Raw genomic sequence first — 18,853 nt, forward strand, 5'->3', positions numbered from 1 at the left:
GGCGTCCTTATAAGGCTGGTAAACGAACCATGGTAAAAAAAAAAAAATAGAAAAAAATTGACGACGTCTACTCCAACTTGTGCTATAAATGAGCTTGTGGGTTGCACGGGTACGATGTTAATGCTACACTTCGAATTATTATGCCTTTCTACACAGCTACTGGTTCTTTGTGGAGGGTAGTTTGTAAAGTGAATTTTGTTACTGTTTAGACACAAATAAACTATTGCATAGCATTTCGTCAGCCCCCAGTATCTATGTGCAATAAAGCATATAGCCGGCGGACAGAAGATGCATTTCGCACGATTAATGCGCTTTCCAGTAAAAATGAAAAAAAGAAACTAGAGAGAAATGGAAAAGAACATTCATAATTATGATTATAAAAGGCATGAGCCATTCAATAAAAAAAAAAATGAACGAAGCGACATAAATCAGTTCTGAAGCTGAACCGTAACCGAAAGTAATCCTGTTGTTGAATTTGGCATTGTTCGAGCAGCAAGCGTTCAATCAAAGACGTTGGAAAACGACGGACGTGAGGCCATGAAGACAGTTGAGCCGGGAAACAAGCCCTGTTAGGGAGAAGGTTTTCCGAGTAGTCGCAAACGTCTCAGTCTCTTCGCGTGTATATGCAGCTCTTCAGTTTTCTGAACAGCACGCCCATTCGTTAAAGCGGCATCAAGCTAATGCAACGTCGACCCGCTGCGCAGCGGCGTACGGAGTAAGCTGGGCAAACTTTCACGAGACCAAAACCCGGCCTGTGTGTGTGGTGAAACCTCGCGGGCTCTTCGTGGGAATCCGGCACGAGAGCAAAGGTACGGAGGTTGCGAAAAATTCTCGTAGCTCACGGTGCTTGCTTGCGAAAACTTCCCATTTGCCAGCGCCTCCGTCCTGAGGTTCTAATTAACGCGCCCCGAGTCTGCAAACTTCCAGAATGTCGCCTTTATCTGAGTTCACACGCATCAATCGGGAGCGCTCGCCTTGCACGTTTGTGCGGAGATAAATTTGGCTGACACACTTTTTAAGCCTCCCAACTCTTATAAGGACGCTAAAGAGGGAGAGAAAAAAAATCGCATGTATTTGTATATTACGCTTGTACAATGCACGCACACACAAAAAAAAATTCACTATCACCGCAAGAAGAGGCTTGGTAAGCCAAAAGGAACGCAAAAAAAAAAGAAAGGAAAGGAAAGACAGGTGGCGAGGCTTCCTTGAAGTTTTCGCGCCATCTCGCAGTGGCTTCATGGGATTTGACGAAATTTGTTTGGGCCCAGTTAATTCTTTATCGACAAAAATGGACTACCTTGTATTAAAAAAAAAAGCCAGAGAGAGAACTTGGCAGGCTTCGGGAAATTTTACTGAGCCCCGAACGCTCACACAAAAGAAGGCAAAGAAAAAAAAAAACAAGTTTCAAATGCACGACTTCACACTGACGTGACGGCGGTGGTGTTGAATGCAGCGCCACATTAAAGGGGGAAAATTGGTACTTTTAGCTACATTTTAATCAAGTTTATTAACGGAAAGGCGACGGAAGTAGAGTTTTAAAACAATACGTTATGAGAAATCCAAAGTAATTTGGTGTCTCTATCTACTGTCCCTTTAAGTTCGTCGACTTTCCCGGTGTCGAGCTCCTAGCCGTTTTCTGGTGGCCTCATTTGATACAAGGGATTACCCAAATCTGGCTGTAGTCCTGCGTTTAACAAAACACAAGTTACGGGGCTAGTCGTTGATGCATTACTTTGACATTAATATGACAGGACCGGCGTCCGTCCTGTCATGTCTTTCTGTGTCCTCTTCTTAAAAGTAGGTCTGGATTTTACTTTCGTAAGGAAGTCCCGCGTTCCATCCTTCAACCAGAATAGACCGGCTCTTTGAAGACTTTCTTGCAGCTTACTTAACTGGGAATACCGACGGTACCTCTTTTTCTGGCATACGTACGGCAACAACGAGGTGTGTAACGCGCGTTATCTTCCCATTAACCGGAGTGCCGGTTAATCTCCACTACACTTATAGCTGCTCACTTCTTTCGCGGCTGTCCCGGCGCGCCTTATCTTCCTTGTCCGCACTTGGCTGCCATTGAAGAGGAGGGGTCGACACTCGGTTCCCCCTTTTGTGTCGATTCCGCAACACTCTCCGATCGGTACGCAGAGGCGGCAGCTCGTTAAAGCCATCGGCCCGGCACGCTCCCCGATAACGGGACCATGGTTAACGGCTCGCAAGAGAGAGAGAGGCGCCCTTGAATGGGGAGGCAAATCGTTTGGCCCGCGCCTTCCGATGACTCTCGCTTGCCGGCGGGCCATTTGGGCCACTGGCAACGCAGCTCGGTGACTCCTCTTCCCGGCCCGGTCGGACGGGAGAACCGAGACTCTCTGGAGCGCGTGGAGCGGTGCGCTGCGCCCCCGGCACGTGGGCGTAATTACCGTTCAGCGCAGCGTCTGAGAAAGGAACGAGTCTGGACCGGCATCGCTTGTTCTCGTGGACAAAGTTTTATGATTGGTTGACAAAGTTACGGCCTGTAGTCGTGGGAAATGGCTCGAAATTGCCGCGTGCGCTTGAGAGGTTAACAATGCCTTTGCTACCAATTGAGCGCCTCCAGCTTCGATTTTCGGCGATTCCTTTCAGTCAGAGGAATACCGTTAGGAAACCGTGTGGTGAAAAGCACGCTTGCAGAAGGTATCCCGTTTGGTGCGTCGAATAAGCGGCCCGAGAAGGGAGTGACATCTAATCAACGTATTGCGGTGTCAACTAAAGCCGACTGCTCCTCTTTCGTGGTTTGTACCGCATGGTACATAGCTGCGCTCCTATAGAGAATGTTGTATCTTCCAAGAAGCCAGCTGAGATCCCGCTTACTCGACTACTCCTAAGCTTTAATTTAGGATGATTCGTCGCTGTGAACGATGGTTGTGGCGATCGAAAAGCCCTTCCTGTGGTGTGTGGCTCTCTTTGGATGCTGCTTTGAGCTAAAGTGAAAGGGCAAGAAATAACACTGCGCACGTGGAGCTTGTACATTTCTAACTTTGGTGCCGCGTGCACACACATTCCACTGCCGCACTGAAAGGAAGATATCGAGATCACTTAAGCGCTATCACAAATTTGTCGGCGACCGATTCGCCAACTGCTGCTAGACAGACTCCACCACGGTTTCGCGCTAAGTGCGCAAGGTTAGCCTATGGTATCAAACTTTTTTTAGTTGGTCTTGTTGATGAACTACACACGTGCTTTCACTTCTCCAGCTTGAAAATTTGCGCAAAAACGTACAAACGGTACGGTACACAAGCTTTGGGTTGCACGCGTAAGTCGACTGCAGTGAAATCTCGATACAACGAATCTCAAAGGACCGCTAAAATTCATTCGTTATATTGAAAAATCGTAATATTGAAAAGAAAAGTGTGATTCTCATGCAAAATCGTCAATGAAACAAAAGCAGTCGCCTTGGGAACACATCCGAAAACGCGTTAATGTGTAAAAGCACGGAAAAAAGCACTGAGTATTCGGAAATCAATGCACGTTTATTTGATGAAACGGTTCAATCCTCCACACCTTTGCAATGTCGATTTGCTTTTTTCCAGCGTCCACTTGAGAAAGAATAGCCACCTTTTCTTGCAAAGAAAATTGCCTCCGCTTTTCTTTTTTTTTTCGTTCTGTTTCCAGAGCTCATCGCGAACGTAGAAACGAACGTCTAATGTTTAAAGCGAGCAAAACAGCCCTCCGACAAACGTGCCGAGCTACCCGGTTGGCGGAACAAAGACGGCGAGGGCCGACAAGGCGCGATCGCAAGTGCAGGCAATGCCGATAGGGCAAACGCAGGTTTAAAAAAGGGCAGGAGCATAGAGAAATATAGGCAGGCGTACTGATGATGATGGTAGTGGCACATACGGAGCACTTGTCGTCGTTTGTGCCGTTACGAGCAGATTCTTACGCTTGAAATTCGTTATCGTGAAGTGTTATTAAGATACCATGACGATCAAATTCGGTGCGTTATTCATAGAAATTTGGTATTCTGAAATTCGTTGTAGTGAAAGATTTTCACATTCAACCAGTGGGCACTTGGTGGGGGATTTTCGAAAATTCGTTAACTTGAAAAAATCGTTAATGTGGGGTTCGCTCTAACGGGATTTCACTGTACAGGGTTAGACGAGAAAGCTTTCTTGGAAGCTGTAGATACTAGACTACAGACAAGTTCCGGAGTGTCAAAATTGGTCGGGATCACCTCATGGTTATCCAGTGCTATTTCTTTTCGTGCATCGTCAGTGGTCAGAGCGAGGCATCTGCACACATCAGCGAGATCTGTCGGTAGTAAGTAGTGAATGATGAGGAAGTAGTTACATCGTGCCAGCCCTGGATTACACCTGGTTTCACGAAGAATTAACTTCCCGAAATTAGCCCAACCTGCTCAGTGAAAACTGTCGCAGCATGCTAACTTTAGCATGCTTCATGCGTGCATTGCAAGCACAGCGTCACCGGCGAGAGCCTTTACATCCTAAACTACAAACAAGCTCCGCAAAAAAAAAAAGAAAAATAGGTAGACTGTATGTGGTTTCGGTATCTGAAAAGCCAAACTTCATTACATGGATGCCTTCTGTAGTTTAAACACGCTCTCCCCTTACGCCATGCCCTTGTGCAGAGTAGCCAACCGGACACCTAATCTGGTTAGCCCCTTTGCGTTTCACCTCTCTTCCTTTCTCTCTCTATTCCACACAGTCTCAAAGGCATGTGCCATATCGGGACGCTCAACTGCTCCTCCTGCTCGACCATTTGGACCTTCATGCCACGATCTAACCTTCTGTAAAAGAGGAGGTATACTTTTGTAACATACTGCAGCGCGCCCCCTTACAGCGCCGCGGACTAGAGATCAAGCAAAAGCTGGCCGGCAAAATCAAGCACGAATGTGCCGTAGTACCCGCGGCACGCCGTACACAGTGCGCGAATGGCGCTCTCGAAGAAAAGAACGCGACATCCGACCGTAGCTCATGGTTTCGGGGCACCGTGTCCGAGTCTGCGCGGCTCGCGTAACCCGTGTTGCACCACTTGTTCTCGAGCTTTGCCTCCGAGATCCTGCGCCCGCAGCAAGCCTTGTTCGCACCGCAGCGCAAAGCCTACGCGCACTGGACAGCCACGCGGGTGGCATTGCAACACAAAGCGGGCTTCACGGAGGTTTCGCGGGAGTTCGCAAACGCGATTCCCTTTCGCTCCAGGACGTTAAATGGCCGCTAAATTTCGAACTTTCCCCACTCCGGGGTCTCCGGGTCTCCCGTATATTTTCTCCCAATCCTCCAGATTATTCCTATCGCCGCGCACTGTAGTTCTTGCTCGACAACCGCCCACGCTCCCCGAGCGTGCGCGCCCGTGCCGCAGCCGGCCGCAGCTCAGCCTCCGCGGCGCAGGCAAAGGGGGCCCGGAGAGTATACGGCGTCGTCACACTCACGATGTCCTTCTGCGATCCCGAGTGCTTGACCGCCGACGACGCGGAGGTGGCGTTGGCCGCGGCCGCCGCGTTCTTCTTGGACGACCCCTGCAGGACGCGGCGGATGAGCTGCTTGTGGCGGCCCGTGGTCGCCGGAGGAGCCGGCGGCTCAGGCGACGACTGGCCCGACGAGCTGGGCGAGCCCGGCCGGAGCCGGCTCATGGCGCTCAGCATGGACGGCACACGGCGCGTGCTGACGAGAGACGCGCCACGGGTCTCCCTTTACGCCGCCCGCCGACCCACGGTCGGACCACCGGCCGCCGCGGGAAGAAGGACCGGAGAACGGGGGGAAGGACTTCCTTCCCGTCGAGCGAGCGGCCGGCACGCGCCCCGCGCATGCGCCGGCCCCCGCAACCCCACGCGAACGCACGCAGGAAACCGTCGCCGTCTCTATCTCTCACTCTGCGCGCGAAGAACGTGAGCTGTGTGTGTGTGAACGTGTGTGTGTGTGTGTGTGTCTGTCTGAAGCGAGCGTGCGGGCGCGGTGACTTCCCGAAAGAAGTTTCGTTCTTCCCTCTTCGACCCCCTTTTTTCCCCGCTCTCGCGGGACAACGGTTGTCATGGAAACAGGCCGCCGCCAAGCGTACCCTCGTTCTCTTCTGTCGCCGTGTAAGCCTCTTCTTTCACCGCAGCCACTATCGGGACCCATCATCCCGGCCTGCTACCGGATTTCGAAAGCGGGAAGGAGAGAGCACAACTGCGCCTCTTTCAGACTGAGGGAAAAAGGAAGGCCCGTAGTTCAGCGCCAAACACCGGCTGGCACGAGTCGAGTCGACCGTCGTCACTTCGATCTGGCGCTAGAGCCCGCGAAACCTACATCGGTGGCGCCGCACGGCGGAGACTAGCGAAAACTAAACTGCGCGTGTTTTCGAGTTTCGTTCGATATCGCACTGGTGGCGCTGCAATACTAGCGAGGCTACCGGCTCCGCATCTGTCCAATCATGTACTGAGAACTTCCTGGACCATGAGCTCAATTCAAGGAATTTATACCTAGATGTAACAGTTCTTTTACAGCTTCCGGTAATTGCTAAGCAGGAGATCACTTTAACGACGATTCTGCATCTTATCCAGCAGTACGAAATAATGTAATATGCGCGCGTATATTGTACCTTGTTTCGGGAAAGTTTCCCTTACGCTTAGAAAGTAGGACATAATTAAGTGGTAATTGGTATTGATACTTAGTCTCTTATTCCAGAGTTCTCAGCGTTATTGAACGTTTTGGGCCAATTCGAGGAGTTCTCTAAATCACGTGCATCATGACATGCTTAAAAAGGACATCATGGCATGCTTAGAACGGTCATCGTCTCATAAAGAGCTGAAGAATATAAATATTTAAATATTTGTGCCACAAAGAAAAAAAGAGGGAAGAATGAAATTCCTCAGACACCACGACAATTCCGACTTAACATAAGGGTTCGGCACCATCTCCACAGTCAATGTCGTTGGCCAAAGCGATAGCCAACCACATCTTTGAAAATTCGTGCCTTGCACTCTCAAAAACGTTTACACCCCTTGTGTGGTACCATGTCCCACAACAATAATCGTCATCTATCTTGCCCGCATTTCCTTTCTTTAACGGTACGAGCGCGGTACTTCGAAATCATAACAGGTCTTGCGCGTTGTCAGCGTGACACAGCCTTCTCTACAGGGAAGTACAGAGCGCCTGAGTTCTCGTTGTGTGGCAGATATACACCCCAAAGGGTGTACCTTTGTCTGAGAGTGCATGGCAGCATGCAGGGTTTCCACACTCACACTCAAGAAAGTTTACACCCTTTGGGGTTTATCTTATCCCACAACAATAATCGTAATCTGCCTTGCTTGCTTTTTCTTTCTTCAAAACGCCGCGTCCACTACTTTCCTGTCGGGAATGCTGTCATGCTGATAACGCGCATGCCGTTCGTTACTGGGAAGTACCGGGCTCGCACCGTTAAAGAAAGGAAATCCGGACAATACAGATGACGGAGCATGTTGAACTAGACCTCCGGATTGAGAACAATTACGACACATCCCACAGGCTCCACGGTTTTCTAATCCGGGCGCTCTGATTTGCCGAAAGCGCGGTGTTCTAGCGACAGCCGCGCCACCTGCGAACCATAAAAGGGTACGCGAAGTGTCCTGCTAGCGATACCGCGCTTTTCCTTCTGCGACTAGGACGTCAACAAGTACTGCAATATACTCAACAGCTGGAGGGAAACAGAAAGTGCTCTATCATGTGGTTTAGTGCGTGCGTGCGTGCGTGTGTGTGTGTGTGTGTGTGTGTGTCTGTGTGTGCGCGCGCGCGTGTGCGTGTGCGTGTGTTACTTTCTTTTAATTGTTTATGTATTTTGATATTTTCATGCTCCCTGCTACCCTCAAGTACAGACTGGTCTCATACACGCATGTGTCCTGGAAGAAAAATACTTATTACACTTGCGTCGTCCGAATGTGCCGTTCATTTAGGTTAGGCATTCGAGCCTGAATAAAGTAACTCGGCTATTGAGAAAAATAGGCCGGTTACCCTTATTGCTACTTCGAGCAATCCTTTCCCAAATGTAAAACAACATCTGCGGTAGGATGAAGTGACCAGAGCTGTTTATTGCACGGTGTGATTGCTTAAGCCAAAATGCAGAACTAAGACGTCAAACGAATGCGTTTAGCTTAAAAGGCCATTTTTTATTATTGAGAGGGCCCACTTGTACACAACACGCGCGGAAATCTGCATACGTATGGCGAGCAGAAACTGTAATAAAAAAAGTATATAAAAAAGAAAGAAAGAGAAATAATCCCGGCACGGAAATAAGGCACACTAATCAAGTCACTTCCGAATGATTTCTCAAGACGGCGAAATGCACTAGCACTTTGCGTCACAGAAATTACGGATCCATGTTTTGCACGAGGCTTTAATAGATCAGGTTGGATGTGTCTGTATGTGTCTTGAGTCTTCCCCATTTCGTTCACGTCTTTCGCGCTGCTTTACTATGCCTTATTAGTGAGTCAGAGCGTGTCCTGCAGTCTCCGGAGTCGGGAACCTCAAGGCGCCAGCGCCCGCATAGGCTCCATTGCAGGAGGGCACTGCCCCTTCGAAGCCCTGCACCCCCCAGGTCTTCCGTCCTGAGGGCCAACCCTCCTTCGATACAGTAATTTATTCATTGGTTTCACAGTAACAAAAAAAATGTGCAGAGAACATCAACGATGACAGTCGATGTAAGCGAACAGCCAAACGCTTCAAAAAAGCTATTCGTTTTTAAAGGAATGCTACGCTTGAAGGCGTACCTATGTTGCATTGGGGACATGTGGGCAGAGTTTGTTGTTTCATTGCGTAATTCCCTAGCGAACACAGCCGTTAACCTGCACATCTGTAGCGCCAATATCAGTGGACATAGTGCGCCTCTCGAATGGCTGTAATAACTAATGCCCCAACCACTGGCACGCGCTGGAAAGCTTCGGCGCGCGCCGAAGGGTCAAATGCGTCAAAGCGTCGGTCGGGAACTCGCTGAAGCGGAACGTCGCGCAGCGATTATGTCTACTGCCGATGCTAGAAGTTTGCCGGCGCGCGGCGAAGCTGCGCCGGCGTGCACCAGTGGGAGGCTGCGACGCCTCGCAGGCGTCAACCAATCGGAGGCTGCGGAGCCTCTGGCTGCTAAGCCTGTAATGGCCGACCGTGCGGAGACGCCGGCACCAAAGATCGTCCGAGTGTTTTGGACGCACGACGCGCGCGACAGTGTTCCTGAAAGACAGTGTTGTAATAGTAGGCCGACAACGACACGATCAACCGACCGACGACCGTGGGTTGTGGCAGTGCGACGTGGATCCGAAGCGACTTCGAACTACGCCGACTAATCCAACCTGCCCACTGGGTTCCGCCGGGCTCGGTACGATCGTCTGCTAAAACAGCAAACCGAATCACGATTGCCGCAACGTCTGTGCTTGTTGTATGTGCATATTGTCGTGCTCAAAACGAATGGAAACACGTTTACGAGCTCCGAAGTCTGGATAATCAACACTCGCCTATCGCCGATGTTGTTTACGTTACGCGTAGGCCTAGCGCGTCCATCGAGTTCGTAACTGGCGAGTGAACGAACTCACCTGAGAAACTCTGTCGAAGGAAATGAATTTTTAGGTCCGTTTGGTGCTGCAGTGATTTAAAATATGGCACTCTTGACTTCGTGTGACCTGTGATGTGGTGAATGAACCGTGTGGAAGTTGGGTTGGTCAACCGCGGCGTGTTTCGTGTGGTGTCGGTTGACTCAAGTTTAACGGGCAAGCTCTGCGCTGTTTCCAGTGGTAAAGATAACTTCCGAAAGCGAAATACACGAGTAGCCGAACTATTGGAAGTACTTACATAATCAGCCGTGCCGCCTGTTTCAGCTGACACTGCGCTCTTCTATTCGGCATGTGAATCCAGTTCAGTACAAGTTCACTGTACTCATTCACTCACTTCTTTCTAGTGCGTCCGTCTTTTGGGCTAGTTGGGCATAAATCGCTCGTGATGCAATCAAGAACACTGACGCACTGAAGCATACGTGACAACGCAGTCATGTTTGAGTCAGTGTGTCGTTATAGTTGAGCACTGCAAAAAGAACTTATCTGTTTGCAACGTGTGCCCTGTGTGCAGTGCATAGCAGGACCTGCATCATGCAAGACCTATGCATGTAGCAGCGTATACCACGATTCGATGCCCGCTTCAGAAGCAGCATGTACTGAGTCAATGAAACTGTAATTGATTTTTTATCTCACTTTTTGCTTATGGAAAGTGTAGATGGTGTGAGTGCATTGTGGGGAAGGTGAAAAGGTGTCATCAGTGTTTTGTGCAGTCAGTACGCTTAAACTGCTGGAATCCCTTCAGCCTCTACTAAAATGTTTCTTGCTGCGATACTATAAATTGTAGTCAGGACAAAGATCTACTCAAAACCAAGTTACTAATGCATCTGCGGAGAATGTGTTTGATTAACAAGTTAACGCTTCCACAACAACAATATGCCGATGCACAGCATATGTGCTTACAATAAATACATTCCGTAAAGGCGAACGACTGGGCCTACAATATCAAACTTTGTAGTAGCACCGTAAAAAGTGCTGCCATGCGTATCAGCTACAACGAAACTGCTGCACGTCCAACCTTCTTCCTTGGTAGCACTTCTATAAAGACTGTTCGGGCCCTTCCCATTCTGGGTGTAGCATTTAGCTGTTCTCTCAACTTTTCCGCATATGTCACCAGCACTGTATGTAAGCACCGGCCCTTTCTTGGGTTTGTGTCCCGTGTCTCCCTTCCCTGATGACCTAAGGTTTTCCGAGCACTCTACACTTCTATCATTCTGTCATGACTTGAGTACTGCTCATCAGTATAGTTCCCGTACCAAACTCGCGACGCTAACAAGCTTAAGCTTGTTCAGCGCCGGACAATACGCACCCTTTACTCCCGTCTTTTCGGTTGTCACAAGCTCATGCCAGCCTTCGACGATTGCCTCAAACCCCTCAAGTAGCACACCCTGCAATACCAACGCAACATTGCACTAGTCTATACTGCAGGGTGTTTGACGTCTCTCTGGACAGCACTAATCTTTCTTCAGTTCGTCTGAACAAGTGGTCAGCACAGCCTGAGCCCTCATCACGCCTCTATGGCCCGACACCACAACTCCATGATTATATCTGGCATGCAGAGCTTTCTCTCCACCCCCCTGGCGATTTGGATTCTCCTTCCTTGGAACCAGACTTCATTGGCACTCCTGTGTGTTGTGCAGCTGTTGAATGTGTGCGTGTGTGCCGTGCTGTGTTATTGAGCAAGTGTGTGTGCACGTGGAGGGGAAGGAAGTGTCTTCTGCATCCTGCAAATTCCTGCTTTGGATGTCTGGTTATCAGATGCTCTAACATACAGGCATCAGCCTTCTCTTTAGTCTAGTGTGCCAAGTTAGCACTAAGATTATTATTATTATTATTATTATTATTATTATTATTAGAATCATCACTTTGACCACATTGATTGTGTTGAAGCCAGCGTGACACATAATTCAAAATATTTCTGGAGCTTTGTGGGCTCTCTCTTCTAAAAGGAGTGCCAAAGATGTACGTCTTCTTTATGAACATAGTGGTGTTGTCTCGAACACTGCTGATGCCTTTGCAGAACATTTCTGTTTGCTATATGGTGTGAAATATGCTTCAAGTAACCTTCCTTCTCAGTCTGGCGCAGTGTATGCCAACAGTCAATGACAAGCTTGTTTCCAAGTATATGAAGTGCCTTAAACTTTCCCTTTCTTGTGGTGTTGATGGTATTTCCTCCACAGAGCTTAACCCTTTGAGACGCTGTCTACACAATTGGGCACAGCAGAAGCGTGCATCAATAGCAAAAGCACTGATGAAAGTAATGGTATTTAAAATGTGTTTCATACATCTTGAAACACTTATTATTGGAACTGTGCTGCAATTTTGAATAATGTGCAGAATGTTTTAACAAAATGAGTGGGAAGGTAGACGGCTGGGTGTTGTTACTCTGTGTCAGTATGTTGTATGTAGCGGGTTCACTTCTTTCATTGTTTTTTACAATGTCGTGCACCAGGCATAATTGTCAAGTGGCTGGATAAGTGCTTTTCAAGCTTTTCAAAACACGAAATAGTACATGTTTTCATATTTTGTGTTCCTGTAGTGAGTTTTCGCATGGAGTCGAAATTTTGTAAACTTGACAAAACTCGCTAAACAATTGAAAATTCTTAATATTTGCTGCAGCTGTACACTTTCTACGATTCTGAGGATGCAAGAGATGTGGTGAAAGCAACTTTCAATCAGCGGGATAAAGTGGTGTCTGAAAGGGTTAAGACGTATGGAAGCATACTTGTTCCTCGTTCTCACAAGCATCTTCAATAGTTCCCTAAAGTCTAGTACCTTTTCTAGCACTCGGAAGGTAGCATGGACATTGCCCATGCACAAATCAGGTGCTAGATGTGCAGTTACTAACTGCCGACCTATATCTATCCTCTTCAGTGCGTCAGGTGTTCGAATCGATATGGGATTCCTCGCTTTCTGTTAGTGCTAAGAGCATTTTAATAAATGAACAGCATGACTTTGTGTGCCGACATTTCAGACTTTCAGACTATTTCAGACTGTCAACAGTGTTCACCACTGCATCGACTTCCAAAAAGAAATTTTTTCACTCTCAAACTGGTGCAGAAGCAATAAGTACTCTTAAATGCTTCCAACACTATGGCATTAAGTTATATGCACAAAACGCACCATGTGAAATTTTGATACACCCTACATGATGCTCCACTCCTTAGGGTCGATGAAATGAAAGATCTTGGTGTGTACTTCGACAAAATGCTATGCTAAGCTTCTCTTCACATAGATAATTACACAAGATGCCCTTGACGCTCTTGGAATTGCATGCCGTATATTGCATGATTTCCACTCACCTGTTGTGTTTCTGAAATTCTGCTGTGTGCCTCCAACTACTAGAGTATGCCTCTGTAGGAGGGGGGTGCAATGAGCAAATCTAATTCTGACCTCATTGAACGCATCCAGAATAAATTGATGTCTATCTTCAAGCACCACTTTTGCCATTCTGGCGACCACAGTTGAGCCTTCTCAAATATACTTCAACTCGCACCTCTAGATTCAAGTCTTAATTAATCGCACCTTTTGTTCCTGTATAAGGTGGTCCATGATATTATACATTCCTTAAAGCTTCTTGATCATATGCATTTCTTTGTGCCGCAACAGTATACCAGGTAGCATTCTACATTCGTTGCCTGGGCTTGTTACAAGATTGTGCTAATAAGACTCGACTCCAAAACATACTTCAGAGTTCATTTCCTGTGTATTGTGTATCTGTAGATAATCACGTAGGATTAACTTCCTTTTACTTTTCCGCATTTCCGTTTTTCCCCATTTGTTTCTCTATCTCCCATTTTTTTGTCTACTACATTCATGTTTTCTCTACATTTTGTCTCACATAGTGCTCGTTAAGTGCACCAGTACAAAGGCTCTCTAGCTGTTCCTGGGCACTACAATAAAAATTTGAATGATTGATTATTATCGTAGTGTAAAATTGTGCTTTTTAAGTATGTACTAGTATACTATTTTAGTGCAGTAGCTTTCGTGCAATTAAAAAAAGGGCATGAATTAAGAAGAGAGTGAGAAAATGATAGATGAAAGGTAGGGAGGTTAACCAGGACTGAGCCCAGTTGGCTGCCCTACACTGGGGAAAGGGAAAGGGGGACGGAAAGATTAAAAGAAGAGAAAGTCCACGATGGATGCTGACCTTGTTGGAGAAGGACGCCTGTGGTCATCGTTCTGGCACGAATTAAGAAAGTGCAATAATATGCTATGTGCCTGATCATATGCATTGTGCTATTGATTTCTTCTGAGTTTTAATAATGGCTGGCTACTGTATGCAGTGTTGTGCAATAAAATAATATGCCACAGCAATTATTCCGTGCCTCGCAGAAAAAATTGAATATATCTTTCTTAGTCAAAACATCATAGCAGGCTGAAAACAATAAACTGCAATTTTTCTTTTTGTGGTGACGAAGTGTGTAAATTGTGAAAATAACCTGTTTATATATTTCTTATACTATGCAAATGAGCTGCTCCCATACATTCGAATAAGTGCTTCAATAGTACGACTTGGCAAAGGGCAACGAAAGACTCCTATTAAAACCCTCTAATTCTCAAGCTTGTATTATCTGACGGTATGTCATTTCATTAATGTAAAGAAAGGCAAACTTGATATGTGGAAATCAGTTACAATAGAACATGGCCCTTACACTGTGAAAATGTTTTGTAGCAATACACTCAATGTGAAGGCCTCCGGATGCGGTGTTGATGCATCAAAACAACCTAGAATAAGAGAGGTGCTCCATGGGCTAGATTTGACAGAATCAAGAATTGGGGGGAGACAAGATACGAATTACATACATTTTAGCTATTCTAGTTTTTTGTCTGTGAGTGCTGCAGGGGGTTTCAATTCGTTTGTGCTGATTTTCTCAGAACCCACTTTTTCACGTTTCTTTCATGTACCAACAAGTATAATTATATTGACACGGATGCTTTATCTGTGTCCGGTTACCGTATTTCACCGGCTAAAAAATGTTAAACGTTATCGCTCGCTGCACGATGCGCCTGAACGTATCGGAAGTTTCGCGAATGTTATCGATGGTTCTGTCTGTTGTCGACGAACCTTGCTAATCTGATTGCATACGCGACACGAATTGTGTTGTAGTTTCTGGAAGGCGCGCGGGCACCAGCGAATAGGCTGTAACTTTCGACGACTGCCGCATGCAAACCGGCGCGCTTGACCCGCAGATGAGATTTTCTACGATTGCCGACAATGCTCGCCGCTATCGTTGCGATTGAGCCGGCACTATTTATTTACCGTCACTACTGCGTGGCAATATTTCCAACACAGATTTTTTTTCAGTTATACATTGCACGCCCAATTCTTACATAATTGGCTGTGCAATAAGCTACCAAAAAATGAAATGGTGCAACAGTTTTTGATATATGGCATCGTCGTGCAGGTGTTTGGAAAGCGATCTTGCAGACAGACGACGCGCGAGCGCTGATGTCGATATTTTGTACACTATTGTTACTTCAGAAATAAAAAACTGTTGCGGCAGGTGTATATTCATTATTCAAACGTGTTTTTTATATCTAAAAGCACATACAGATCACTAATTTATTGTTTCAAGCTTAGTTTACACCAAGCTGTTTTAGGCCGGACTTTGACGGATGAAGACGGAATAGTCCAGCAACAGTGCGCCGCAGCCGAGGAGCGTGCTTCGTCGCGCGTCGGAGCTAGTCTCCAGTGGTTGCGCGCCCTTTCCCTCCAGCCGAAGCGAAGCGACGGATTCGCTTGCCAGCGCGCGCCGAAGCTTTCGGCGCGTGCCAGTGGTTGGGGCATAACAACTGGGTTGCGCGACAGCGCATGACATTTGCGTCGGCGTCTCTTTATCGTCGGTGAAAGTACGAACGCCAAGCAGCGACCACGAAAACGGGCGAAAGAAACAACGAAGACCATTCGTAAAAAACAACAAAAGGAATTCAAAAAACCTTGTGCAGGCCCGAGTTGAGCACTGGCTCCTGCCCCCGGAGTACACTTTCGGAGTCTCGCTCGCGGCGTCATCTTTTGACGATGGCTTCAACCTAAACTCTAAAACATGGTACTTAGCCGTTGTAATAACTGCGCCGGGAGGCAATCATTAAAGTACAGTAGTGCTTTTAACTTCTTTCGACGGAGAGAGTACGCAAAGCAAAAACATCTTGAATTAGTTTAACGAAAGCGCCGCAAGGTGGCACTACCAGGACTGCTGGTAGGAACTAGGGAGCTTACCAGCAAGTATGCGGCCTGTAGGGTGGGCAGCACAGCAACAAAGAACGTCAAGCAGAAAGTCAGAGAGGCTGAGATAATCATGGGCGGCGGCAATAGAAAAGAAACCTGCCATGAGTAATTACTTAAGAGGAAAAAACGAAATCAGGAAAGAAACAATTTATGATAACTCAAAGGGAAGCTCATTACTTTTTCGAAGCGAGATCCGGATGCCTTAGAACACGCACCTATAAAGCGAGATATAAGAAGGAAGAAGAAGCATGTGCTTGCTGCGGTAAAGCTAGGGAAACTGTGGAGCATGTTTTATTAGAATGTGAAGACGTCTACCCAGCGGTCGATTTAGGCACCACTGGCCTCCTTGAAGCCCTTGGGTTCAGCGGGAGCAGTGGAAAAGCAAACATGTCCGCAATAGGCCTTAGTAAGAGGCGATTGGAGGATTGGTGGAAGAAAAGTAGGGAAACGACAAAATACAGAGACGTACAAAAGCACAGTTCGCAATAGCGGATCACCAAATTTGGGCGTGGTAGTTCATAGTGTTTATTTTGTCTTTTTTTATTGTTTAACCTAGGTAGGACATTAGGCAGTATAATAGCAAGAGCTTGGTGGCGCAACCCACCGCCCCGTTCCAAAGGGGACACTCATAACATCCATCCATCCATCCTGTGAGCGTGAAACAACCAGGCATCATCAAAAAAAAAAAAAAAAAGCGAGACAGAGACAGTAAATTCGTTTCAAAAAGTGGAAACAAAGAAGACCACGGAGATTTACAAGAATGGCAAGAAAGAAATTACAAGGGAAAATCAGTACGATAATACGAAGGCAGGTAGTGCTTTGCTATTTGACGTTCGAGCTGCTTGCCTAAGGACAAATACATACCGGAGCGAATATTCGCAACAAGATGGGGCATATATGTCCGCTGGCGCAATGATCCGGAAAACACTCAGCACATCCAAATGGAATGCGAAGGGATTCATCCAGTGAGAGCTGTAGGCAACCTACACCTTCCAGAAGCGCTTGGATTTAAAGTGGACGAAAGCATCAACCGGTCAGCAGTCGAGATAAGCTAGGCACGCTTAGAGTATTGTTCGAAAAAAAAGCAGAGAAGCGATCAATTGGAATGGATCCGTTACAAGCCTAGGTAGCGGTACAGGGTAAATAGATAATTTCTGAGTAAAAGAAAGAAAAAAGGTTAAGGAGAAGTATAAAAAATGCTAGAATGAAAGTTTCAAAGGGGATGCCCATAAATTACCATCATGCGTCGTCTACGCTTCCGGTGTTCCCGATACACCGCAAGCGACAATACGCACGCTGAAAGGCTGCATTAGCTCGCATCTAGCAACATCTAGCTGCATCGGCATCTAGTGAAATGTTTTCGCTAATTTAGTGAAAGGTTTGCCCTGTCCGGCGTATGTTTCACATACATATATACAATATCCTTGATAAAAGCCGGTCCCCAGCAGATACGTCAAAATAAACTTTTGTCTTTTCAACTTGAATTCGCTCAGCTACATATCTATAAATGAAAACAAATTTCCAGTCTGCGCAAGGCGATTTATAACAAAACACCGTACTTCAAGTTATTTTCCATCTTAAAGAAAGAACTCGAAAGACGAGGGCGGGACTTGTGGTGTTTTGTTATTAGTTGCCTTGCGCAAACTGAGGATTTTTTTTTCGGTTGCCGTTCATTGGTTACTTCGTCAAAATGAATTCGCCAAAATCAATAAATATTTGTATACTTACGTAAGTTCGAACCTAAAATTGTGCATCGCATCCAGAAACATCCCATCCAATAAATATCCGGTTCGCTACTATCTCCCTAGCGACGTCTATACACCGAAGTGCTTGGGACCTCCAAAACCGTTCGCTATACACGTCACTTCGTTGTAAAGAACGCGCACAGCATCACTAATAGTAGAGCAGGCTGTACATCTTCAACAAGAGAAAAACATTTTATTTATTTTTTATTTATTAGTATACCCTCAAGACCCAGAGGGCGTTACAGAGGGGGTGGGTACAATGCAAATACAAAACAAAACAATAAAAGGAATTTACAGGAAAAAAAAACAGTTTGCAGCTACACCAGTAAGTGTTGAGTTATTTAAACGTGAATGCAGAAGAAAATTTGCGAAATAAGTCGCGCATTTATTCTCTCCATTTTTTTTTTCTGCGCGAACTTTGACGAAACGTGCGACCGCAAATCGTTAGATGACGTAATCGCTTCCCTTGCCGGCAAAATTATTGGTTGGTGTACAGACTGTTGACGACCTCGTCGTGAAGTGCGGCGTGTTCGTCAGCCGTCGCAACCGAATGTCGCGTAACAAGCAACGTACGAGTTGAGAGATACGAGCTGCATGAGTTGCGTATATGCAGCAGGACTTAAAGGGAAGCTGAAAGGTTTTCCAGAAAAAATGAGTGAACATCTGTACATAATGGTTTTCAGCCCTCCGAATTCGAATATCGTATCGAAATTGAGCGAAAGAAAGCGCAAATATATTTTATTTCGACGAAAAGTGCAGCAGCGGACACGCCCAGCTCGCGCGTCTCGTTTCCGCCTGTGATTGGTCGGGCGCCTCGTGACGTCAACACTAGTGTTCGTCCGAACCGACAGCTGCCGCTACACATGAAGCGCGGTGCCAGGTAGTTTGGTGCTGTTTTTCTGAGACGGTAATGGAAAATTTAGAGAGACTGCGTTTTTCTGAGGAGTTCGGCGTTACTCCCTACATGTACGAGCCGACTGCGAAGAGCCGGCCTCTCGAAGGAGCAAACGATGCTGGTGCGAGCAGTGCTTTCGACGCGAACGAAAGCGAAGTCTTGGGATCTCCTCGTGTTGGAAATGCTCTTTGGTGAGTATGTTTTTTGCAAAGCGATCTAGTGATCTCGCCGAGCTTTCGCCGATCTAGTGAGCTCGTTTCCGGTCAAACAACTGTAGTGTTGTGTTCCTGCATGCCTCCTCGTGGAACGTAAGCGGGGATGCGATCGTCGGCATTTGTGCGCTGTCCAAAGCTGTCGGTAATCTACAAAGGCGGTTTAAACGCGTGAAAAGCTTCCCCGTTCATGCAGTACGTGTAGTACGTGTAGTGACCTTCATCTGTGCGCCA

General features: G+C 46.9%; 1 protein-coding gene across 16 annotated transcripts in view; it reads right to left on the bottom strand.

Annotated features, from left to right (window-relative positions):
• LOC126540634 (coiled-coil domain-containing protein AGAP005037-like) overlaps positions 1–18,853 on the bottom strand; it is a 592,903-nt gene that overhangs the window by 202,712 nt on the left and 371,338 nt on the right. The window contains exon 1 of one of the 16 annotated variants that reach the window (XM_055076172.2): positions 5,420–5,736. The exons of the other annotated variants lie outside the window; for them this stretch is intronic. Within the exon in view, the coding sequence (XP_054932147.1) occupies positions 5,420–5,632 (213 nt within the window). The 5' untranslated portion in view covers positions 5,633–5,736. Of the gene's footprint in view, positions 1–5,419; positions 5,737–18,853 lie in introns of those variants that run through there. 16 annotated transcript variants of the gene reach the window in all.

Source organism: Dermacentor andersoni, chromosome 2 (genome assembly GCF_023375885.2).
Source record: "Dermacentor andersoni chromosome 2, qqDerAnde1_hic_scaffold, whole genome shotgun sequence".
NCBI lineage: Eukaryota > Metazoa > Arthropoda > Arachnida > Ixodida > Ixodidae > Dermacentor > Dermacentor andersoni.